The sequence below is a fragment of the Marmota marmota genome, unplaced genomic scaffold, assembly GCF_001458135.2.
Source record: "Marmota marmota marmota unplaced genomic scaffold, marMar, whole genome shotgun sequence".
NCBI lineage: Eukaryota > Metazoa > Chordata > Mammalia > Rodentia > Sciuridae > Marmota > Marmota marmota.
The window spans coordinates 113,921-138,711 of record NW_026000164.1 but is presented as its reverse complement, the minus strand read 5'-3'; the positions used below and the strand labels follow the sequence as shown (position 1 = coordinate 138,711).

Here is a 24,791-nt window from a genome sequence, read left to right as displayed (position 1 = left end):
AGGGAGCCTACCTGCCACTTCACTGCATCCTCATGGTGACACCTGGCCCAGCCAGCTACCGCCCCTCATCTGGACCACCTTGATGGTGTCCCTCACCCACGCGTCCCCTCTACCTTCTGCTACACGGGGTGGCACAGCCCCCGCCCTCTGTCTCCCTCATAACAACCAGCAGCCATGACAGCGGAGCCCCTCAGAGGCTCTGCATTGCCTCAGGCAGAGCCAGAACCATTGCTGTGGCCTCAGGTCACTGAGGACCGGCCTCCTCGTCACCAGCCTTGTCCCCACGCTGCCTGCCTCGGCCCAGCCCCCAGCCCCCAGCCCCCTGCGTCCCTCTGCGGAGTTGTCTCGCCCAGGGCTGGTGAATTCACTTCCCCCGTCCCGGGTCAACCCCTGTTCACCTTCAGATCTCAGCTCCCACGTGGCTCTCAGTGTGGACCTGCCGGCCACCAGCTGAGAGTGCTCAGGGGCCCTGTTGTCAGACTGGGGGACTTTGAACGTCTTCTCCCAGTTCTTACCAACCTGGAGAACTTCAGAACTGCCAGACCACTCAGTGGTCACTCTGGTCCCACTGGTTGGTGGGGAGTCCAAGAAGGAGGGTCCACAGGCCAGTTGCCAGCTGCCGCACTGCTTCAGCCACCTGTCCCTGGGCGCATCAGTGCTGCTCCTGACTTCAGGCCCCAGGTTAAAGCAGACAGCGTCACAGGGACACTGAACACGTGCTGCCCGTGCTCAGAAGCGCACTTTGAGTTTGAGACGCTGTCTCCGCTTTGAAAGTCATCGCATTGGAGCCTTCAGATTGCATGTGGCTCAGCACCTGAGAGAAGTCCCTCTGGGTGGGCCACCTTGAAAAGGAGGCATTTCCTCCACGTTTGAAAGCCGCATTGGTGGGAGGGTCTCCTGTGGCATTCGGACTTTTCATCTCTACTTTGTTGCCATTTTGAAAGGGAGAGTGAGGGGAGAGCTCTGGAGAGCAGAGCCCCGTGGACGGTCCAGTAGCCCTGTCTTGGCACCGACTGCAGCCTTGCTATGGAGTCCTGCTGATTTGCTGCAGTGGGGTTGACGGACGCCTCTCCCCGGTGTGTGAAGGGAGGGCGCAGGGCAGGCGTCACAGCGAGGCAGAGAGGTGGGAGAGAGGTGGGAGCCCTGCCAGGAGGGTGGTACTTAGGAGGCTGATGGTGTGTTTAAACGTGCTGTGTGACCTTCTGGGGTTTCTCCCGTAAACTATCTCCTTTTACCTCCCGGAAACACCAGGAGAAAGCTTGCAGGTGTGATCATCTGCATTTGATGGATGAGAAATTCAAAGGGCAGAGCAGTTAAGGGATTTCTGCCACATCCCACAGCTTGCCTGGGCAAGAGCCATCATTAAAACAAATTTTTTCTGAATTTTAGACGGACGGATTAAATGGAAAATGTAAAACATTCACTCAAGATAAACTCGGAATGTTGGCCCTGAGCCCATGGAAGCAGCTCTAACAGTGTCTGTGGTGTTGACGGTGAGGCCACCATCGGGTTAAGGATCACTGAGACTCTTGAGACCTCCCCTCCCGAGGCACTTCGGCATCCCTCCCCCGTCGTTTTGCCACTTCCTGAAATCCAGCACTTTCCCAGGCTGCGGTGGCTGCCCTGTGGGGAACAGCATCAGTGCCCGTCCACGTACACGGGTGTCGCCTTGTACCTGGGAGCTACCTGGCTTTCTCGAAACCTCCTGGGTTCCTGCCCACCTGGCCTGCAAAGGCCAGTCCCACTGTGTTTCCTCCGTCCTTCTCTTCTGCTCTCCCCTTCTTCATGATATTTCTTTTTATTCGGCAGAGTGAAGTCTGTATTTATGGGCAGAGCATGACACTTCTGTGCAGGAACACTTCATGGTGTGTGCCTGAATCAGGATAATTAGTCTATCCTTCACCTCAATCATCTATTGTTTCTTTGGGTTGGAATCTTCTCTTTTAGCTATTTGGAATACACAGTAAACCGTTCATTGCTGTCACCCTGATGTGAAATGGAGCACCAGAGCCCACTCCTCCCACCTCACTGACTTGGTGGCCATTGGCCAGCTGTCCCCAGCCCTCCTGCCCAGCAGTCTCTGTCCGCATCTTCTCTGCAAGGGAGTCTCTGGGATGTGGTCTGCTGGCTGCTTTCCTGCATATTGTGCTGTGCTCGCCAGCAGGGCCCACGGCACCTCCCGCAGCTGGGGGACCTCTGTGGCTCAGTTGTTAACCAAACCATCCCTCTTATAGATGTCCTTCTGTGAGTTTTCTGGTCCTCTCTGTGGTCCTCTGGTCCACCTGATGGTGTCCTTCACCACACTTCCCATTGCACAATGAACGTGATTCAGAACCCCTACCCTCACCCTGTCTCCTGGGAAGACAGTGCAGTTACACACAGAGCTTCTGCACAAAGGTGCACACAGTCGTGTTTTTATTGTAGTAAAAGGAGAAAGAGTGTGGACCGGCTGCAGGACTTGCAGCGTGTGTGGCAAGGCACCTGCCAGGGTTTGCTATGGGATTGGCACAGCCTTCAGCAAAGCCACCCAGCTGGCTTCCTAACACAGTTGGTTATGAGCCTCATAAACCAGTAGAGACTGCACTCTAGTGACCACCTTAGGGCTCTGCTGCACCCACAAGTGAAGTCTAATATCCCACACTGCGGTAGCACTCATCTTTATTTACTAGGGAGCCGTCAGGAAAATTGTCCTTGATCAGGAACCAGGGTAACTCAGGAGACACAGTTCAATGGGGAGAAGTGATTAGAAAAGCCACCATCCCCCGGGAGTGCCCTGAGATTAGGGAAATCCCGTAGACGTCAGATCTAGGGCCGTGGGGTACGAGGTCTTTAAGGGACAGAGGCTGTTTCCTCCCCTGACAGTCCCCCGGTTCACTGCGAGGTGGTTCCCCTGGTGAGGAGGACTCCATTTCAACAGCATACGCTTGGTAGTAGCATAACAAATCCATTTGCAAACTTCCCAACATAAACCTTCTTGAGACATTTGGATTCAGTAAAGCTACAGATGGAAGAGATCCTTAGAGATGCTCCAGTCAAGCTCTCCCTTGTGGTGAAGGAGGGTGGGTCCAACAAGGAGGCCCATAACCTGCCCAGAGGGGGGACATGGCCTCAGGCCAGAATTCAGGTCCCAACCCCAGCCACGCTCTTCTTTGTTGCCATTCTGTGCTGTCTTTTTGTCAAACACTAAGTATTCAACATGCTTCCCTTTTGGCCTTGATCTTCCAGATCTAAAAGCTAAATTGCGCCCAATTACAGTGATTATCTCATCCCGGTTCCTGTGTAATTAGCTCCCTCTTTAGCCGTGTCTTTTAGTTTCAGGATAATGACCTGGGAGCACGCAGCCTGGGCGTTCATTGTCATCACTGTGAATCTGTTTAGGAATATTAACAATATGGATTGCCCCTGGATGTGCACACCCCCACACACCGACTTCTCAGTGCCTTGCCTGAAAGTTCTATTAACCTTTCAGATTCCCAGAGAAGTCAGATAAACCCATCTCGCTCATGTGCTAAAGGCTGCAAGGTCTTCTGTACCCTCCTTCCATGGAAAGGGGGAATAACATGGTGTGGAAGAAAACAGGTTCACCCGTGGATTTGGATTTGATCCTATGTCTTCTACACCTACACTAGTTGTTCTGGGCAATGAAAATACAGGTTTGTGTGAATGATATTTGATAATTATTATAGATTGTATACCACATGTATTCAATAAGAAAGTAGAAACTATGGAACCATTTCCCTAATATGAATAAGAATTAAAGAGAAGTCTTTCTTAGTTAGAAAATATACCAAGAAAACCGGATGAAGTTCCTATTCCTCCAGAGAATTCCAGCTAATCGAACTTCACAGAATTTGTTACAACTGTGAATATGTGAACCAAATTTAGTTTAAAAAGTTCATAAAAAATATCAGACTAATGAAAATGTGGCACTTTTTAAAGGCAGCAAGTGTCATCTATTCCCCATTTTCTGTCCGTTTGGTTTGTGTTTCGTGAACTCACTGTTGAGAGTCAGTGTTTGGTTCTGGGTGCTGAACTTTCTAGAAGCCTGTGCTGTTCCCAGCCTTCCATTGTGAGCACAGCAGGAATCTTTGGGATGCTGGGGAACCAGGGAAAGAAGTGGTCTTGGTGAATCAAGATAAAGGCCCAGCAAAATCTGTAGGAAATAGACTTTTGCAAACTAGCTGTGTTTGGAAGCCAGCGGGTCCCCTTGTTTAGGGAGCTCTGCCAGAGGAACCACCCCATTAAAGCTGCAGAGGAGAAAGGGGGGCCAGGAGCCCTACCCCATGAATCCAGAGCACACAGGGGAGGGACGACACACAGGTGCTGAGGAGCACGCTCCAGATGGCAGCAGAGGTGACAGGTTGGGAAGCGACTCCACCCCTTGCTGGGCAGTACGGGCTGGCCAGGTGCAGAGGAGGGGCACTGGCATACTGGGGGTAGGCACTTGCCCAGGTAGGAGTGAGCAGGGCCTACTTTGGAAATAGCAAGAGATGCAACTGGCAAGAAGGACCTGAAGTGGGGTTCACCTGGGGTGGCAGTGGGGTTTCCACCCCCTGAGCGCCGGCTTCCACACTTGGGTCCTGTTGGCTGAGAAGGAGGAACAATCGCACCTGGCTCACAGCTGACGCGTCAGAGCCGACCTTGACATCAGGCAGAGAAGGAAGAATACGCACATGGTTTCCCAGCCTTCTTACTGGAGCATTTGCTAATGTGATTCGGGCCCAGCGGGACTGCGAAGGGCTCTTTTAAGAAATGGAATTGGAAGACAGGTTTGGACTGGGATAGCCCCTTCCAGTAGCACTGGCAGCCTGCCAACTCGAGGGTCTTCAGCGTGGATAAACGGAACCTCAGAGGACCTCTTTCCATTCACACGGCAAAAACTGGTGTTTCCCCGGCGATCACCTCAGCCCTGCTCTTTGCCCAAGAGCACTTTGTTCCTGGGGAAAGTGGACTTTTGCTTTGTGCTGTGTGGGTGGATCTGAAGCCAGGTCCCTGGGCAGTCTAGACGCAGCCTCTTACTGCCTGTGGGCACCCTCTGGACTCAGAGGCTTCCCACATCCAGCCCATCGACTCCCCCTTCTTCATCCTGTTTCTTGGTGACGCACCTACCAGCTGGTCCCACTGTGCGCCTGACCTCCTTCGTCATGGCCTGCTCTTCCTGCCACCCCCCCTGGGTGCCAGTCTCCCCTCTGCCTTGCCTTGGCCACCCCCATTCTCATCTGTTCTCCCTGGTTCTCACAGCCTCCCGGCTCCAGCTCTGAGTGCCCCGTCTCCCCTGGCCACTGCACACCATGGCACTGTTCCCCCTGCCCTCGTTTCCAAGTCTCCCCGTCACCCAGAGGATGAGGTCCGGAGTCCTGCGAGATGCCCGTGTCTGAGACTCTCTCCTCCCAGGTCCCCCGCCCCCTGGCGGGTTCTCCCAGGTGACTCTAGAGCCTTCCCTGCTCGCTCCCAGGCCCAGTTCCTTGCTGCTGCGACAGCTGCCGCGGGACCCTAGGACCCAGGCAGCTCCTTCAGTGCCCAGCACAGCAGGGTCAGCAACGGCCAGGCGGGCAGGGCTGGGCAGGGCAGGACACAGAGCTGCTCAGCAGCGGGCTTTTTCCAAATGGCCAGGCTGTTTCCCGGGCAGCCCGTCCATTACAGCTGCTGGCTAACAGGTCCCTGGACTTGCCCGGCACCGCCCAATGGCCTCATACAGCAGCCTGGAAGAATGAGAGATTTCACACCAAATTATTTTGAATGAAATTTCTAAATTAAAATTAATTTTAAAATGTCAGTCCTTGCTGTTGGGTCCCCACCCACTGGCTGCCGCCCCACCTGCCAATGCCACTTGCGGCTTCAGCAGCACGCGAGGTCCTCTCAGGATTTGGGGCTCCCTCTGCATTGCCGTCCCCCCCTCTGCCTTCCAGCCACCTCCAGAGGGTCCTTCATCACCCACCCTCTAGAAACCCTCCCCCTGTGCTAACACCTCAGGACACTCTGGGTCAGTCCCACTGATCTTTCAAAAACTCCCGTCATTCCACCTGCCAAAGGATTCCTTAAAATGTAAGAAACTCAAATTCCAAATCCAGCCAGCTGAGAAGACAGACTTAACAGGAGACATTTGGGGTGCCAGGTGTGTATGGCCTGCGTGTCCCCTGTCTGGGCACAGAGTTCTAGTGCCCTACAGCCCAGAGGGCTGAGGACAGTGGACGACAATGTACCGGGTGTTTCATGGAGAACTAGAAGAGAGGGATTTGTAGGCTCCCGGGCACGTGGAGGTGATAAACGCTAAGGCAATGGGAAGGCTAGTGACCCTGGGTCAGTACGCATGGTACACTTGTGTAGGATCAGCACACCGCACACCATAAGCACGAATAATCACAGATGTCAATCAAAAACAAGTAAAAATAAATGTTGGTAAAAGAGGGAACAACTAATGTAAGCAACTGCTGGCACTGTCCCCATGCCAAGACCTGGCCTCGCTGGTGAGGTCTGAGTACCTCCAAAGGGACAAGGCTCCTCATTGTGGGTGCCCAGTGAGCACTGGCCAGGGCCCTGCACAGGGCCAGGCACACAGCTCCCCGCCTCCACTGCCCACAGGTGCTACTTCTCTTCCAGCTGCCACCGGGGCCCACCTGCTACCTGGAGGAGTTCTGGGCAAACCAGAGATGGACTGTCCATGTCTGTGTGGACTGCGGTCCCTCTGAACAGACCCACTCGATCTCTGCAGGAATGTTGCATGGTCTCTGACTTGGAACCTCGGTCGGTCAGAGGACTGCAGGGCAGGTGGCATCCTGCCCCACTGCCAGTGCCCTTTTCTCTGGGCCTCGGCCTTTTAGGGCTTTCTGGAAGGAAGAGCCAAGGTCAGATGGAGAGTGAGGTGGCCCCCCTCCTGGGACTGGGGCCCCCAGCTGGAGCATGGCAGGTGGTTCCTGCAGTGGGCAGGCCTTGCTGCTCCGGCGGGGCTCTGGCCTGGCCTGGTGTGGCCCTCGCGGGCAGGCTCTGGCTGAGTGCCCCAGGGAAAAGGCCAATGAGGCCGGGCAGCCCCCACCCAGAACACCCGCAGGAGCTGAGCTTGCACACGGCACCCTGGACTGCTGGGTTCTGCTGAGAGAAGGGACTCGAGGCCAGTGTAGGTCAGAGGGCCGTGGGGCCCTGGCCCTGACCAGTGCTCTTTCCCAAGTGACCCAGGGCAGCAAGAGCCTTGCTGCTGCTGCTGACTGTCATATCTGCGGGGATGTCCCAGGACGGGATCCAAGGAGGTCCCCAGAAGGGAAAAGGCCCCTCAACAGAGCCCTGCCTCATCCTCGACTCACACTGCAGAGAGGAATTTCAGGAATCACCCAAAGAGGCACAAGCAAAGATGCATGCAGGAAAGCAAGCAGTCGAGCAGGATGTGCACTCACGGGGGAGAGCCGTGCTCTGGGCGTCAGGGAACAGGTGAATGGTGAACAGGGCGTCAGGCCAATGAGCTTGGTGGCGTTGGTGGTGGAGCAGCGGGGGCTGGGCATCTGCTCCTCTCAGACCTCCAGGTTGACGTCACCCAGCTCTAGAGGGCGCTGGACTGTGCGTGTGTCTCTGGTCCCCAACAGTCTCTCCCCAGGCTTCCTCATCAGTCTAAAACCACATGGCAAGGTGCCCAGGCACGGGCTCACTGGGCTTCCTGGGCCTTGTAGGAGTCCAGCTGCAGGAGAACAGGCCCGGCTGGAGGAAGGAGCTCGCCGATGGACGCCACAGCCCCCTCCCTCCCTGTCTCCTTCCTGCCGATTCTTGTTTCTTCTCTCCTGCCTCAGGAAGAGCTGATGGCCTCATTGTGACCCTCCCCTGCCTGTTCCTCTGCGTGTGCCCCATAAGTGTCAGCTCTGGCAGAAGTTCTCTTCCAGATGAGGAAGGGGTGTCGTAGCATATGTGAGGGTGGAATTGCACCTCACCCAGGTGTGCATGTTCTCTGGTAATTTATGGTTAAAAAATCACGCCTTCCATTAGTAAGACTCACCGAGCCGTAACATGAGGCTGTGAGCCACCACCCAGGTTCCAGACCTGGCTAGTCCCCTGCCCCCTGCAAGCCAGGCAAGGCCCTCGGCTCCTGTGCCCTGCTTGGAGCCCAGCCCCACCGGACAGCTACCTGGGGCAGCTTAACCTCCCTGAGCTCCGTTTCTTCATCTGCGGAGCAGGGAGCGTGGCCCCTCCCCCTGAGTTATTTTAAAGTCATTTTGAAGAGTTATTTTAATGCTGAGTGGGCACTTAGGAAGAGCCTGGCTGGCACCCGCAGGATTTACTCACAGTGGATCGAAGGCCCGACCACAGGAACTCAGACTGAAATTCATGGAGGGTTTAAGACCTTTGATTGGACAGTAGATTCTTAGCTGGGACACCAAAAACACAAGCAAAAAGGGACAGGGAGATAATGAGTCAGTTAAGCCCCATCACAGCTGAAAGCACCACCCTTAAGGTCCGGTTCAGATGGCAGCGCCCACATGGCCTCCAGTCACCCTCCAGGGGGTTTGGTTTTGCCAGATTACCAGCTCCTCACATCCACCCTAGGGTAGGTTCTGTCACCTCCACTGAAGGATGAAGAAACCGAGGCCCACAGAAGCCCAGCAGCTGGCCCAGGGCGTGCAGCACCTCTCCCGTGCTCGCAGCACGGGGTGTGGACTCTGTGGCCTAAAGGACCCTGAGCCGTGGAATCCAGATGCCCGTGTGAGAACGTGAACTTCATGGCCCAGGGCGGGAAGTCCTCTCATCCCCACCTGTGGGGCCTCGGGCACTTCTGTAGGAGTGACAGGGCTCGCTGCCCCAGCAAACGTTGATCAGGGCGGGCCTGGGACTCCAGATAGAAAGTTAAGCTTTCTTCTGATGTGACAAACTTATTCCAGGTTTTCAAGAACAGAAGGACATAAGGAAGATGGTGTCTGAGAAAAGCCTCTCGTGCACTGGGGTCTGCTGGGTTCATTGAGAGGCGGGGACCTGAGCCTTCCATATTGGGTCAGGGAGCACAGGTGGCACAACCAGCCAAGGACATAAAGAAGGAGGAGGGGACCCAGGTGCAGAAGCCCTGTGGTGCCTCGCAAAACACAGCACCCTCGAAACTCCACACCCTCTGCACCGACACCTCAGCCTGAATGCCACACAGAAATGGGAGATGCCCATCTATCAAATACCAAAACTTTACTTAAGATATTAACTGGCTGTAGCCTGATTCTGTTCAAAAATCCATTGCAGTCTTAGAACACGTAAAGGGGATTAAAATCTAGGAACTCGTGCTACCCTCAGGCAGACTTCCAAGAACAGCTGGGAGATTCAGTTAGGGTGCACACTTGTTCTGGAAGTTTTCCGACTTATTTCTGGTTGCAGGGCATACTTTAAGAACCAGGAAGCCCGAGCAGAAAACTAATAATCAATAGGGCTCTCAGAACCATCCTGCTGAGAACAATCTGGGGAAACTGCCCTTTTCTCTGCTTTCCATATAAAACATTCAATATCTATGTCACTTCTGTATTGTAAAAACTACCTTCTTCTCTCAGTAGAATAACACTGACAATATGTTTCTGAAATTTCCTTTTTAAAAAAACGCTGGTTTGATTCCTGTTCTTGCTCCGCATTACTGTTTCTGTAGACACTGGGTGTTTGCAAAGTAGGACCAGAAATATTCTGTGAGTACCCACAGGGAGGTGGGCAGATACAGGGCAGAGCAGGCCCGTGGCCCAGAGCACACGTACAATGCAGGCCAGCGCCTGCTTCAGGAGCGCCAGGCCATTCCTGGGCACCAGTCCTTAAGTTTGGCTGAACTCTGAAGTCACCTGTGTTTCTTTAAAATGCCGATGCCTGGGTCCCCCACCAGAGATTCTGAGAAGGGGTCGGGCTGGTGGACTGGGCACTGGGTTTTTAAAGTGCTGTTATTAAAAGCCATTATTAAAATCTCTATTATGCACTGAATTCCGAGAACCCCAGCCTGGACCATCCTCCGCCCTCCTCAGTGATAGGCCCGAGGTCAGATTATCATATCCTGTGCCACCCTGCGGTCTGCCCTTGGCACGCCATCACCCAGCGGCCCCCAAGAGCAGCCAGAGAGAGGCTGCATCGTCCTGCACATCTCCCCAGACCACAGTCCACTCTGGCAGCCGGTGGATTCCTCTGACATCCCACCAGCCTGCCACCTCTGTCCCCTCCAGGTGACTGTAGGAGGGTCCCGTCCAGGGCCTGGCTCCCGCCCAGCCCTCGACCCGTCCCAGGAGGCCTGCAGCTGATCACGTCTCCTACTCAGGCCTCCGTCCGGGGCTTCCTGTGGCCGCAGACCCCCAGAGCTGGCTCCTGACCCATCAGGCGCCCGGCCTGGCCCCTCCTCCACGCCTGACGGGAAGGTCCCAGCTCCCCTGCTCCAGATCCTGACACCCAGCCTCTCCTGTCTCTGGTTTTCTCTCAAGGCTTCCTTCTGGGCCCCCAGCTTCGTAGCTCCCCTCACCACCCCCGAGTGTAAAGCAGCGCACGGGTTTTCAGAGTGAGTGGTCAGACCAGGAGAGCCGGGACCTCAGCAGAGGGTCAGTCTCCTGAGGGGGAACTGGGGCTGGGGCCATGGAGCTGTGCCTCCCCTGGACCTGGAGCAGTGGAGCTGGCCAACCATGGAGTGGGTCTCTGAGACCGTGAGCCAAAATAAACTCCTCCTCCTTAAAAGTTGTCCTTGTCCAGCCTTTTGGAAACAGAGACCATGAAGTTAGTAAAACAGTGGCCCTGAACGTCGTGCATCTCAGCAGAAAGCCACTTCCTCCAGATCCTGATGCCTGCTCCAACGTGGACGAACCCTAACCGGAACTAAGGGAAGTGAGTCAGTCGTGAGCACAGACACCTCAGGGCTCCACTTGTATGCGGGGCCTAGAGTCAATGAATTCATGGAGGCAGAAAGCGCAGCAGAGGCTAGGGGAGATGGGAAGGTCATGGAGATGGGTGGAGTGATGGCCGCCTCAGTGTGACTGTGCTAATGTCTCTGAGCTGTGCACTTAAAAGGGGCTGAAACGGCCAGGGAGAACATTCTTTAGTCACTTTCTGAGGGAGGCTCACCTGTCCGCTATGCCAGGAAGGCCAGACAGCCCTGTCAGGTTCCCAGAACTCTGGGGTCCCCCTCGCTCCCCCTGAGTCTCTATGACTGGTACAGACAGGTCCTCACCACACACAGTTTTCTAGCGAGCACAGAGCACCCAGGGCCCAGATCTCCAGGCTCCCCACCCACCAGTCCTAATAACTGGGGAGAGACTGCAACTGCTGAGTGCCCCGTCCAACCTGATGTTGAAGTACCCAGTAGTACCAAGGCCGCCAATCGCCCAGTCGGGTCATTTGGATGTTAAATGGATAAATGGTGATGATGCTGGGTGAACTCTGTGGGGTCTGAGTCTGATTGATCCTCGAATAGAGATCGTGTTGCTGGTGGGGAAACATGAAATGATTCTTTCGAATAAATACAACAGAAAAACGAAAATGGCTTCAGAGCGTGAAGGCGGCCTGTGTGTGCCACCCCCTTGGCTCATGCTGGCTTCCTCCTCTTTCCAACCAGATCTTCATCTTTGAGAACAACATCTACTACTGTGCGCACGTGGGGAAGCAGGCCATCCGCGTGGTCTCCACTGGGAAGGAGGGCGTGATCTACAACGGCCTGAGCGACTGGCTGTACGAAGGTAAGAGGAGGGTGGTGGGCGGCCACGCAGACCCCACGGCTGCTAGGTTGGCTGCTGGTGTCATCTTCTTTGTTCTTTGCCTTTAACCATAAGTTAAACTCCAGCTTCCTGCGGCTCTACTAAGTTGAGATGATCGCATGGATGTGTTGGGGCATGGGGCCAGGCACCCACAGGTAGCCAAGAGCCCTTTGGCCCTGCCCTGCCAGGCAGGAGGCCCTTAGTGGACAACTGACCAAAGATCCTAGGAGGCCTGTGGGAACGTTCAGGAAATGAAATGCATGTGATTCCCCATCCCTCCAGGAAGCAGAGGGCCTTGTTTCTCCTGGGGGAGAGGAGGGCTGGGGAAAAATGTTGAATCTTCCCAAACCAACCAGTGCCCTGCCGTTCCAAGCATGTCTAAATTGCTGGCCATTTTCTATGGCCGGTCTCGTGTTGCTGCCAGAAGTCTTCTGCTGTTTCCATTATTAAATCACCAAAATTCTGAGCAGAAGCTCAGGCCTCCTGAGAGCTCACCATGCTGGGCCAGGTCGGGGCAGGAGGGGTGCTCTGGTTGTGTCCTGAGAGCTCACCATGCTGGGCCAGGTCGGGGCAGGAGGGGTGCTCTGGGTGTGTCCTGAGAGCTCACCATGCTGGGCCAGGTCGGGGCAGGAGGGGTGCTCCGGGTGTGTCCTGAGAGCTCACCATGCTGGGCCAGGTCGGGGCAGGAGGGGTGCTCTGGGTGTTTCACAAGCCCGTGTCACGCTCTCCCAGTGCCGCGTGCGCCCCACGCCGGGCTCCGCACGGCAGCGGCTCCGTGTCTCCAACATCACAACGCAGATGGACACGTAGTCCAGCACTGCTCCCCGCCATCGCGTCACTGAAGCCTCGGTTCTGCTTTTCCCTGGAGATATAACTGCGCACAACAACACACACATTGGGAAGAGAGTGTGTCTGGCAAATGTTTGTGCCTCTCAGCCCCAGTCAGGACACAGAGCATTTCCACATCCCAGAAAGCTTCCCCCACCCAGTTCCAGAGACCACCATGGTCCTGGTCCAGCGGCCTGTTTTCCAACAGAGAAGCTGACCCCACAGAGAAAGGCCACTCTGGGACAAATCTCCTTAAAGAAATCCATAACCAGGAGATTTAAAACATCTTTTTCAGCATCTTCTTAATGAAATAAAAAATTCATTGCTTTGCATTCAAGGTAAGCTTTTGCTTTAGCACATCCATTGAAAGGGATTTTTTTCTTCAAGGCATTTATGAGAAATTGTGTAGCTATGACAACAGAGTCCCAGATATTTTACATCAATCTCAGTGATGTGGCAGCTTAATCCACTTAGAGTTGTTCCCTGGAAGGTTCCCTGCTGACGCTCAGACTTCTGAGGTCCAAGCTGGTGCGCTGGGATCATTGCTTCACTGTTCAGTAGGGGAAAGCAAACTTTGAAGATCACCTTTGCCTAAAGGATGACTTAACTATTTATTTCCAGCAGTGTTGGGGGTGGAGGAACGGGGGGAAGGCAGCCGGAACCCTCGCCAGGGCCAGGCTGGCTTGGAGATGTCAGCTGGGGGAAGAGCGGAGCCACATAAGTGCCGTCTGCAGGCTGTGAGCAGCACAGTGCCGTATTGATTTGTTTTGTTTCCCAAAAACAATCTCAGACATATTGAACGTTGCAGGGGAGACAGGGGGAGAAGAGGTGGAATCCCAGAGCGCCGTCCATCTCCACCCCTGGATCAGGGTGGCCACGTTCAGCGTGGAAGACCCTCCTGCCGTGCACGCCCACACTGCAGATCGCAAGCTGGGGTGGGCTGTGTGCTCAGCATCGCTCCTCACCAACCCCATGGCTGGAGGTGACCAGGGCATGTGAGCCAGGGGCTAGGTTCCCCATGGAGGCTCTTCATTACCGTAGTTACCGGCAGGTATCTTCCTCGGGCTGCCAGGTCATTCCATCCTATCCTCATACCCACAAGGGACAGTGGTGAAGCTCACTTTGGGCCCCTGGTTTTCTCAACAAGACGTTGAGTTGTTAGTGTGCCGGCTGTTAATGGACCATCCATGCCTCTACTGTCACACAATCTTAAACCAATACGGTGATTTGGGGAATGGTCACACCACGTGGACAGTGGGATGATTAGGGTCATCTGAGAACAACCTCTCTCCTGGATATTTGGAAGGGCACATCTCAGCTCTTCTGAAAGGTCCTTGGAGGGCCTGGGGACAGTGGACCAGACAGCTATTTATAGAGCAGGGCCTGGAACCATTGGTCTGGTGTGTCAGGGAGAGTTGAGATCGTGGCCGGACAGCGTTTGCTTAATTTGCTTAAAATCTCTCTTCCCACTCCCTGTGGCCTTGCCTGCCCCTCTCAAGTCCCACCTCCTCCCAGGGCCACAGCCTGAATCCTGTCCAAGCCCCCAGATGGTCTCATCTCCCTACCCCACAATGCTCACTGCTGTTCACAGGGGAGCAGTGGGCAGCAGGTGGCCACTGAGCTTCTTGAGGTATGTGCAGGTCCTGACTCGGAATGCTGGAGAAGCCTCGCCCAGAGTGTGTTCAGGCCGTGGTAAGAGTGGGTCTGCAGCCTTCACACAGGGCCGCCCAGGAGCGCCAGGCACCTGCCTGTGCTCTTCACCTGTGTCGCTGCTGATGCCCAAAGTCTGGTCCAGAGACTGGCCAGGCCAGCGTGGGCGAGGCCTGCTTCACCGTTCTTCACGGCTTCTCAGAGCGTCCTTGGAGGAGGTGGGCCACAGGGGATGACAGAGCTACTTGCTGACCTTTCGTGGGTGCGAGGCTGCCTTAGGGTTGTGAGTGTTCAGGAAGCAGGGAGTCAGGGCGGATGGCTTTCAGGGGAATGTCACTGGCTCAGCCATAGCATCAATGGGCTGTGAATGATCCTGGACGTGCCTGTCCTCCACAAGGATCTCCAGAGGCAATAGGGACCCCTGCTGGCCCCCTGCTCCCCAGGCCTCCACAGCCACAAAGGCAAAGTGGAACTGCACGTCCGTGGTGCGTGTGGCTCGTGCCGTGGCTGCGGTGTAAGTCAGTGGCGTGGTAGTCAGTGTGCCTCACGTGCCACGGTGCACACTGGCGTCAAGTGGAGTGCCCTTCCATACATGTTGTGAACAGAGCAGAGCCGACTTGGACCCTGGCCAATGTGGCCGCCTCCAGCAATGACTAGCAATGACCAGCATGTTAAAGACAGGAGGGAATGCGAGGCCGCCAGGCTGCTGTTTCTTTCTTTTTAATGTTTTGATTTGTTCTTTTTAGAGACACATGACAGTCGAGTGTGTTTTGACATACCGTGCGTACATGGAGTGGGACTACCCACTCTGCCAGCTGAACATGATGTGGGGTTACCCTGGTCAGTAGTCTCATATGAACATAGGAAAGTGACGTCTGATTCATCCCACCGTCTTTCCCATTCCCATCCCCCTCCCTTCCCTTCATTCCCCTTTGTCCCTCCCCCACCCTTACTGTGAGTCAGCATCCACATGTCAGAACAGTCAGCCTTTGGTTTTGGGGAATTGGCCTATTTCACTTAGCATGACAGTCTCCAGTTCCATCCATTTACTAGCAAATGCCATAATTTCCTTCTTCTTTAGGTCTGAGTAATATTCCATTGTGTGTATACCACATTTTCTTTGTCCATCAATCTGTTGAAGGACACCTAGGCTGGTCTCATAGTTTAGCTGTTGTGAATTGAGCTGCTATGAACATTGATGTGGCTGTGTCCCTGTAGTACATTGATTTTAAGTCCTTTGAGTATAAACAGAGGAGTGGGGTAGCTGGCCATACTTCTTTTTTCCAGGGAGGCATTGCTAATGCCTCTTACACTGCTTTTAAAACCTCAGACATACATCTAGAGCAAGATGTTTGAAACGCTGTCGAGTCTGGCTTCCACCCTGGGGTGAAGATTCTTGGTTGGGGTCTCTGCCTGCCATGGATCTGTGACCAGCCTGGGTTGGGCCCTCCAGTGGCTACTGGACAGCACCCAGGTGGTGGTGAATCAGATGGATGCCCACAGCCACCAGCAGCCTCCTGATGGAGTGATGTTCCTTAAGTCAGTTACAGGCCAGAACAGCGACGGCACTGGGACTGGTGTCCACACATGTACGTTACCGCTGAAGCCCTGGACGTGTGGCTGTTGGGACTTCCAGTTGCTCACATCTCTGGTTCACCTGACGGGAAGTGTTAGGTCACACAGGGAACCACCATCAGCAAATCAAGGGGAACGGGAGCTTCTTTACAAAGCCCCGTCGGGCCGGCTGGGTGAGGCTGGGAGGGGTGGGAGCAGGCCTTGGGGGCCAGCGTGCCTGCATCAGAGAGTGGCTTCACCTCTCACAAGCTCTGTGGATTTGGATGAAGGTCTAACATCTTGGTGTCCCTGTTCCCTTGTCTGCAAACAAAGATCACAGCAGTGTCTGTCCCCGAAGGCCATCGTGGGAATTAAGATAAGCTGATACACAGGCACTGGTGACCTCTAAGCATGGCTGCGATTTCACCTTGTGATTTCCACAACAGGGAACGCAGGGGGCGCCTGCTCCACCTTTCCCTGGTCCCGGTGCGGAAACCGGCTCTGTCCACTCACAGGGCGCCGGCCGTGGCAGGCTGCGGGGAGGAGCAGGATGAGCCCCACCAGCTCAGAGCCTGCAGAAGCTGTGCCAGACTCTCCCGGGCTCTGTGCCTGGTGAGATCCAGGCTGGTCACCCGTTCTGTGTCACTGACACCCAACAGAGACAGCTGCCTCCTTCACGAGCTCCAGAGTCCTGTGACTCAGTAAAACTGTGCCTCATGATTGTGGAAACCAAACACCCTAAAAGTAATCTGTGCTTCGTCTTTGACGACTGAAGGAGGCCGTGACGGGAAAGGCCGCGACGAAGGCTCTGAAGGAAACGGGCGTCCGCGAGGCTATCGGGCCTGCCAGGGGGCAGGCGGCGGGCGTGGGAGATGGAGCAGCAGCCTGGTGCACCCAGAGGCTGGCACAGCTAGGCTCAGCGTTTCCTGCCCTGCCCTCTCTCCCACCCCATCGGGTACAGATGGCCTTGGCGCGGACAGTGTGGGAAGTCCACTCGTGGAGACAAAGCTGAAGCTGTCAGTGGGGCCTCGTGCCGCTCTGACAGGGAGGCCTGAGACCACCGCGAGCGGTGCTTCCTCTGACCCAGTGACACGCCTCCTGGCTTCCAGCTGTTTGCACAGGGCAGCCTGAGAGTGGTGGGCGAGGCGGGACCCCTGTGGGGTCCAGCCAGGCCAAGCCACACTGGTGGCGGGTCCCTCTCTCCTCTCTCTCCTCCGGCCCAGCCCCGGCCCTGCCGCTGCCTCCTCAAGCCCCTGAGTCCAGGCGGAGCCCCCTCACCCCCGCCCTCCTTCTTGGCACTGCCTCAGCCCAGCGCTGACACCGGGGAGGTCTTCGTGCACACCAGCCTCCTGCTGCGGACTCTCCCCAGGCCACAGGTAGACGAGCCCCGAGTCACACGGGGGATGGCACAGCCCTGCCCCCTGCTCAGAGCCCGGCGTGTGCAGCTGGGGTTGGCTGGGCTCTGGATTTCCCCTGTAGATGCCAAGCCACGGCCTCCCTCAGCTGAAGAGCAGGAATAGACCACTTTCCGCCCTCCACGCGGGCTCCGTCCACAGGGGCCCTGCGTGAACCAGCTCACAGAGTCCTCTCAGAGCCAAGGCCTGTTCTGCTCTCATCCTCTGCACAGCGGTGGAGACTTGGGCTCCTGATGTCTGGTGACCCTCCTGTGGCCACACAGCAGGAGGGGGCCTGCCTTCAATAGAAGTCACATTGGTCATGTGCGCGTGAGCGGAGGCTTGAATCCACACCCCAGGTGTTTGTGGCCCGCCCTCCTGGCATGTCTGCTCAGAGCCAGCCCCCACCCCCATCCCTCTCATTTTGTGAAAGGCATTTCAAGCCTCGGAAACAGAGCACATGCCCAGGTCACAGGCCATGGGCACGGGCTGCAGATGGAAGTGCTGGGTCCCCAACTGGAGCACCCAGCACTCAGGGAAGGACATGCCGAGAGAGAGCGGGGTCTGTACTTCATCCTTGCAAACTCACCTCGTGTTGATGCTTGAGGGGTATGACCCAGGGACAATCACAGTCACGCAGTCATGGCCCCTCCACTGGGAGGGTCACAAAGGCCACGTGGCCTTGCACTACGTCCCCTCCTCTCCAGGCCTGTGATCTGATCTGATGGGCGTGTGAACTGAGCCTTGGATTGCCCCGAGAAGCCCAGGTTCCCTGGGGCAGTCAGGGCACATGCCAGATGGCTGTTTTGTGGCACTGACACAGGAAAAGTGCCAATGTCTGTCCTCAGAATCAAGCTGGCTGTACTTGGGAACATCCAGTGTAGGCTCGGGGCATGCTTTAGAAAAACTGATTTTATTTCAACTCAGCATGAAGAGGTGGCCTGCTTGGACTTGTGAAAACTCAGGAAAACAGAGAAATCCAGTCTTCTCCAAAGGCACAGGAAGAATTCCCTCTGGTCCTGAGAAATGTCACTTACAATTGATTACGTGGTTCTGAGAGATTTTGATAAACAATGGGTGTTGGTGGCAATAGTTTTAAAACCTTTTAATCATGCATTGATTGTGAGAGGAGAGAAACACACTTTCTTGGTAGGGCCCTGATGAAATGGAAGTATTTGTGGTTGGAACGCCCTTGGGAACTCCGATTCCCTTTTTCCTTGTCCTCTTAAACCGTGGAAGGACAGCAGGCCACGTGCGTGTTGCTGAGTGTTGTGTTGCTTCCTGCTCGACGCAGGCTGTGGACACAGGAGGCAAAGCTGACCACAGGTGCTTGAGGCCACTCCGTGTGCAGCTCCGGGCCTTGCTGAGCTGCTGCCCCCTCGGTGCCCCGGTTCCTCTCCTATCCTGGACACAGGGCCGGGATGTCTGCACAGTGCTCAGCTCCTCCACTTTCCTACCCATACACTGAGCCATCAGTGCGGATGGCATGAGGGTCCCGCTGCAGCCAGGTGGCCTTGTAGGACCTCTTAAGGGTGCCCGCTTCCCCTGTGGATGCGCTGGAGCCAGCTCCCCGTCGGGAGTGGGGAGGGTGGAGCCCCTGTGCCCTTGGCCTCTTTATCCCCTTCCCACCCGCCTCCCGGCTCCACACCAGGACGTCTGTGTAGTGGCCCAGGCCTTAACCAGGCAGTTCTGGCAACCTCCCTGTCCCCAGGTGAGACTACCTGCTCGAAGGCATCAGACCTTCCATGGACACCCCGTGTTCAGAGCAAGGCCAACGTCCATTCAGCCAGGGGAAGAGATCACCTGAGCCTCAGAACAACCCAAAGAGGAGGGACCTTCCAGCTCCAGTGGAAAAACTCGTCCACCCAGCACCCTGGGTTCTTTGCAGGCGTAAATACACCTGGCACACGGTTCAATAAAAGACAGCCATCAGCTGTGTGGCACCAGGCCGGCAGCATGCTTCCTGGGGAAGTGCCCAACCTGGACATTTCTGGAGGGGTCACTTGCAGGTCCCGGCTCTGTGCCACTCTCGGGACAGAACGGCCAGGCCTGCAGGGCTGGCTGGGATCAACCACACTCCACTGCACACCCTCCTTGTCACTGGGTCCCCTCCTGGATCTGTCAGACCTTTGAAATCAAGTCTTACCCTTCGTCCCTCCACTCAGCTTCCGTTGAGGGTGACACCCTACCCACAACCATGTGGCTTCCCCTTCAGGTGCCTGCTCTCTAGACAGGGAGAGGGGACGAGGAATTGGTGGAAGACGGAACGTTCCCTGAAGATGCTCCAGAGCTGGCAGTGGCCCCGCAGCCCTCCCCACTCAGGAATCTCACGTCAGGTCTCTGCCTGGCACTCCCATCCACCAGCTGCTGTGCAGGGCAGGCCCACGCACGGCGAGTGAAGGACGGGGAGAAGACAGAGGGATGGGAGAGGAGGAGGTGTAGGCCCTTCCCTGAGGAATGGTGGACAGTGTCCTGACCGGGCAGCCAGGGATGGTCTGGGAAGCAGTTTCTGCTGCCCATCTGCTGGGGTGTGTTCTTCTCCAGCACCTTCTACCAGGTCCTTCATGGAAACAGGTGCTGTAAGACCCAGACTGCCTCCTCCGAGAAGTCCACGTAGAGCAAGATGCCCTTTCCTCGCACTGTGACCGGATGGTCTGAATCCACAGCTCATTGAGACACTTGGCAGAATGATATGTTCGGATTCAAGGCTATAGAAACAAAAATCAGAAAACCCACCAACTATTAATCCGTTAGTTTAGAAATTAGTTCTTCAGAACAAATGTCCTTCCCTCCAGATGACACCAGAACGTAGTTTCCACTCTCTGGTTTCTGTCGTTGCAGTTTTAGATTTGAGATCCTGAGAGGTGTGACCCAACTTGAGCTGTGCTTCAGTATCTGCAAGAGGAAATGTGTGATCTCTACCCCATCGTCACAGCCCTGGGGGTGTTCTGGCCCTGCAGCTGCGGTTAATGACACTCCCCTCTCCACCCAGGACCTGCCAGGTGGCCTGGCCAGGCAGCGCCCTCCAGCGGCCACTCGGGGCTCTGTTCAGATGTCCAGGGGTTCTGGCCCCCACAGCTGTGCTCCCCGGCCTTGGTGTTTGGGAGGCTTTGGCAAGGATATTGGTCATCCCAAAGGCCACTGTGACTTAGGGTCACAGGGAAGACCCTAACACTTGGTCATCTCTGCAAAGCAGTCAGCATGCCAGGACCCCTTGCTCCTCAGCCAAACAAAGGTTTCTTTGGGTGCTCAGGGAGCCGGACAGCCACACAAGCGTGGAGAAGACCAAGCCAGAAATCAAGGAGAAATCACAGCTCTGGGTCTTTGGCGGGACTCCGCAAAAGCGCCGGGGAAGCCGTGGTCTCTCCAGCCGCGGTTCTGAGACTTCCTCTCAGCTTTGCCATTTTACCTGCAGGCTGGGATGCGGCTCACCGCCTCGTGCCAGGGACTTCCATACTTGACTCTGTTTCATGGTAGCTGTGAACTGAGTCTGGAAGAATCATCACTGGAGGAAAACAAGGCTGAAAGAGAAGTTGGAAACTATGTAAGGGGCCTCAGACTGCCTGGACGTGGCCTCTCCAGTGCCCGGGCCTTCTTGCTCTGAATGAGTTGTGTGTGCTGAGATTTACCAAAGCAGGCCAGTCGGAGACAGAGGGGTGTGTTGGGGAGGGGAAGCATGGATTTCCTGAGCTGCCCTAATGGAGCTCTGCCAGGGGAAGGTCAGCACCTCAGTCACTGCCGCTGTTGGCAATGCTGGACTCTGAAATCACTGTCCTTGTGTAGGAGGATGGCAGGCCCTGTGCCCTGTGCGGGGAGGCAGAGGTGCCCTGTGCAGCAGGTGGATGTGCAGTGAGCTGGCCACCTGTCCTGGATTCCCCCTGGTGACCTGGGCAGTGGAACAGGACGGCAAGCAGGCCTGGACCTCCCACCCCTGAACGTGGCTCCTGGGGGATTTCCAAATGCCTGCGGCCACAGAGAAAAGCCCTGGTGCCCCCCACCCACACGCCCCTTATGAGGAAAGGAGGCGGGCGCTAAGGCCAGCCCTCGGAGGACTGCCAGAAGCTGGACCTCAACTTCCCTGCTTCCTCTGTGAGGGAGCAGGACAGTGATGCTGCCACCTGGTGGCCAGCCGGGCGAGCTGCACCTCCCAGGCTCCGCGGAGCTGATCTGCAGATCCCACTGATGATAATGAGTCACTTGCGGTGCAAATGGCACAGCGCTGATTAGCCAGCCAGGCTGCAAGGTAAAGGCTCCATTTGCCTTCTGGCTTGCTGTTCAGTGATTTCTTTTTTAACCCCCATTAAGTTCTGCTCTCAGCACCTTGGATAAAATATTTAGTGGCAGGGAAAAGGCAGCAGATGCAAGAAGGAATAAATAAGATTTTCCGTATTTAGAAGGGGTCCATTTATTTCCAGAACAGATCTATCAGTCACATTATTTATGCCTTTTGTGAATTTTTAGGACTCGGATTTCTCAGGGGCCTCGGGTTTTGTTTGGCTATCAAGGCAGCAGCAGTAGCTTAGCAAGAATGCAAGCCCCGCTCACAGTCAGAATCCTAAGCTACGGCCTCTAGGACAATCCTGAAACCCATCCCACTGCCTGTGCTGTTTGGGTCTGTCTCTTGCCCCATTCAAAGATGACACTGTGCAGTACTGCTGTCACTTGGGCAGATGTCTCCAAATGGCAAGCCGTGGCCAGCTGCCAGACTGCAAGTAGAACAGGAAATTAGCTGGAGTCTGGTTCTCTGGTTTGCTGTCCAGGAAGAATCAAGAGACCAAAGAGCTTCTGCCAGCTCCTGTCCTTTGATTCTGGAGAAACGACTGAGGTTCCTTGTTCTGGAGGGAGCCTTCGTGTGCCCCAGTGGTGGACTGGGCTCCACATCGCAGCTGGAGCAAAATCAAGGTACGGGGCTCCTTGGCTTGGAGCAAGCCTCCATGGTCTCTGAGCTTCGGCTTCCTCTTCCTCTAGTCTACCCACAGGTCACTAGAAGGGTCACAAGAGTCACCACAGTGTCTGGCATCTTGTGTTTGCTAACAAGCAGGAAATGGCTGTGCAGGTTTAGTGACACCGTTCTTCCCACGGCATTGAGTTCCACCGAAGTTCAAAGGACACAGGGTGGGCAGTTAGGGTGACTTTAATATTGTGATTCTCACAGCACCCATCAAGGAAAAAAGAAAAAAGCCCGTGGGGAAAGATGAACTCAAGGCAAACATGGAGCTGCCAGGAGTCGGAGAACCTTCCAGAGTTTGAGTGTCTGAGGGGTGGCAGGGGGACACGAATGGCTGTCCTGCTCCGTGGGAAGACCTGTCATTGGGCCTCTGGGTTCTAGGAGCACTTCTAAGACGTGGGATTCTCCACGTATGCCCCAGTGTCCCCTCTGGTCCCTCGGCTAGGACATAAAGTCCCCCCTCCTTGGCTGCGCGTGAGAAGGAGCTGCAGTTACGGGGTGGACACAGGCCCATGCACTGCCACCTGTGCCTCAGTTTCCTGGAGTCTGGTGAGTCAGTGAGTGCTGGCCAAGCCCTCCTCTGTGGTCCCCAGCACAGCTCGCCGCCGTTCTGCTCTGGAAATCCCCACCCAGGTACCAGCAGGCCGTTTCCAAGCTTCTGGAAAGTTCCCTCTGGGATGACATACTCACAGAGCAGTCCCAGCAGCCGGGGTTCCTTCTTTGGGCACAGGAGCATCCACCACCACCGTTGCTTGTCACTGTGAAAACAAATCGCGATTTTCTGCCAACTATTTCACAAAGACAAATAGAAGGTTCACTGAAAGAACCACAGCAACATCTGATCCCATGAAACACAACTGAAACGTTGTCTTTATCTAAGACATGAACTTCCTGAGGGCTGGACCACAAGCCCCTGAGCCCTTCTCCAGCCCAGGGGCAAGTCCCCTGAAAACCAAGTGTCTCTTTGCCCTGGGGTGCCCGGGGCCTGGCAGGACGCACACGGCTGCACCGCTGGGAGCTGACAGTACCAGTTAGAGTCATGCCAGCTTATCAGGAGTGAAGTCACTGGAGGAGGGCCAGGGAAGGGAAGGAAACCCAGCTTGGCGGGGAACAGCAAGACGTCCTGGGCTCCCTGGGTCACCTCCAGCCCCCTCTGCTCTATCTAAGGGGAAGTCCATCTCGTCCCATGTTCCTCACCCACATTACTCAATCTCCACTTGCTCTCCAGGGCATCCGCCCTCAGTGCAGACATTTTCATTTTGCTCCAAAAATCCGATCTAAAACCACAGGCAGTTTGAATATTGCAAACCCACAAGGGCCCGAAGGAGGAAAGTGGGTCTCCAAAAGGAGCATCGCTTGTGCAAAGCCTCTAGTGAAGTGTGGATCCTGGAATGAGGAGGGTGTTGGCCTGTGGCAGCCCTGCGTTCCCCATAATACCTCCACCCCTCACCAGGGTGTGAAACAAGCATATCAACCCTCCTGGACCCCTGGGCCTCCTCCCCTGTGGGACCTGGGCCTCCTCCCCTATGGGACCTGAGATTCCTCCCTGTGGGACCTGGGCTTCCTGTCTGTAGGGTGGTATCGCGGCAGTAGCTGTGTGGCGTCCCTGTGAACGTTGCCATAGCACGGGTCAGTCTAGTGCTGGGCCATTTCTAAGGCACTCAGCAAACCGTAGCTGTGGGGCCGCATGGAAAATACCTGCGTGTTAGAGGAACCTTTTTCTTTTCTGCCTCCGTGTGCCTGAGCCTCTGAAGTGCCTCTGTGTCTACCTGCTGTCACCCGCAGAGTGAGGGGAGCAGAGGTTTTCAGGCCCAAGCGGTTCTGAGACACTGTGTCATTGTCAGAGGACCCTCTGCTGGCCTCGAGGTAATGCTCTGGACACTCATGTCACTCAGGACTAGTGGTCACTGAGGGCGGCCGAGCCTGAGGGCTGACCATGGTCCAGCTCATGGGTACAACAGTGAGACTGAAGGATGAAGGGAGAGCCGTTCTCTGAGTGCTGCCCAGCCACTGCAGTTGGCACGCTGACGTGACAGGTCACATGCAGAGCAGGCCTGGAACCCAACAGCTCTCCCTTCCCTGTGCCCATTTCCACAGGGGGAGGCAGGAGGTGGCCTGGAGAAGCTCCACTCTAGAGGGATACAGAGGAGCAACAGGGCATGGTGGCCTGCACCAGGGCTCAGACAGCCGGGGGCCTCAGGCCAACAGCCCAGCCCCTCCTGCTCACAGCGCCAGCTGCCCCCCACACTGCTCCCGTGGGCCAGAGCCCAGCAGAACGGGCTCTGAAGCACTTATCAGCGTCCTCAGAACCAGGCAGCACCAAGAAGGCCGGGCCAGTACTCTGAAGTGGAGCCAGCGCCCCTTGACGCAGCACGTGGGAGAGAAAGCCCAAGAGCTCTGGGGTTCGCGGTGGGGAACACGGGCCACGTGTCACCTCCCTTGAGTCCCTCACACACAACAGGAGCGAGGGCCAGGTTTCACTCTTCCATCTCGCAGTGCAGCGTGTGAAGCAGCCTCTGTGCGCCGAGCTGAAGGCCCCCTGGCTAATGCCTCGTGGAGACGTCCAGGTCCATTACCTCGGTGCCCACTGCAGCCTCCTCCCACCCGCAGCCCTGCTGCCGTCCACAGCTCAGCCTAGGGTGGGGACACCAGGCACAGGCGTGCTGCACTGGATTCATTGTTGGAAAGTCCACACCCTTCAACCTGCAGACCACGACCATGAAGTCAATTCAATGAAATAGGACGGGGGGG

At 55.8% G+C, this 24,791-nt stretch overlaps 1 protein-coding gene across 6 annotated transcripts in view; it reads left to right on the top strand.

Annotated features, from left to right (window-relative positions):
• The window catches only part of Dpp6 (dipeptidyl peptidase like 6), an 847,324-nt gene that overhangs the window by 711,084 nt on the left and 111,449 nt on the right, over positions 1–24,791 (top strand). For all 6 annotated transcript variants that reach the window (XM_048786655.1, XM_048786657.1, XM_048786656.1 and 3 more), the window contains exon 8: positions 11,528–11,648. In XM_048786655.1, the coding sequence (XP_048642612.1) occupies positions 11,528–11,648 (121 nt within the window). The remainder of the gene's footprint in view (positions 1–11,527; positions 11,649–24,791) is intronic.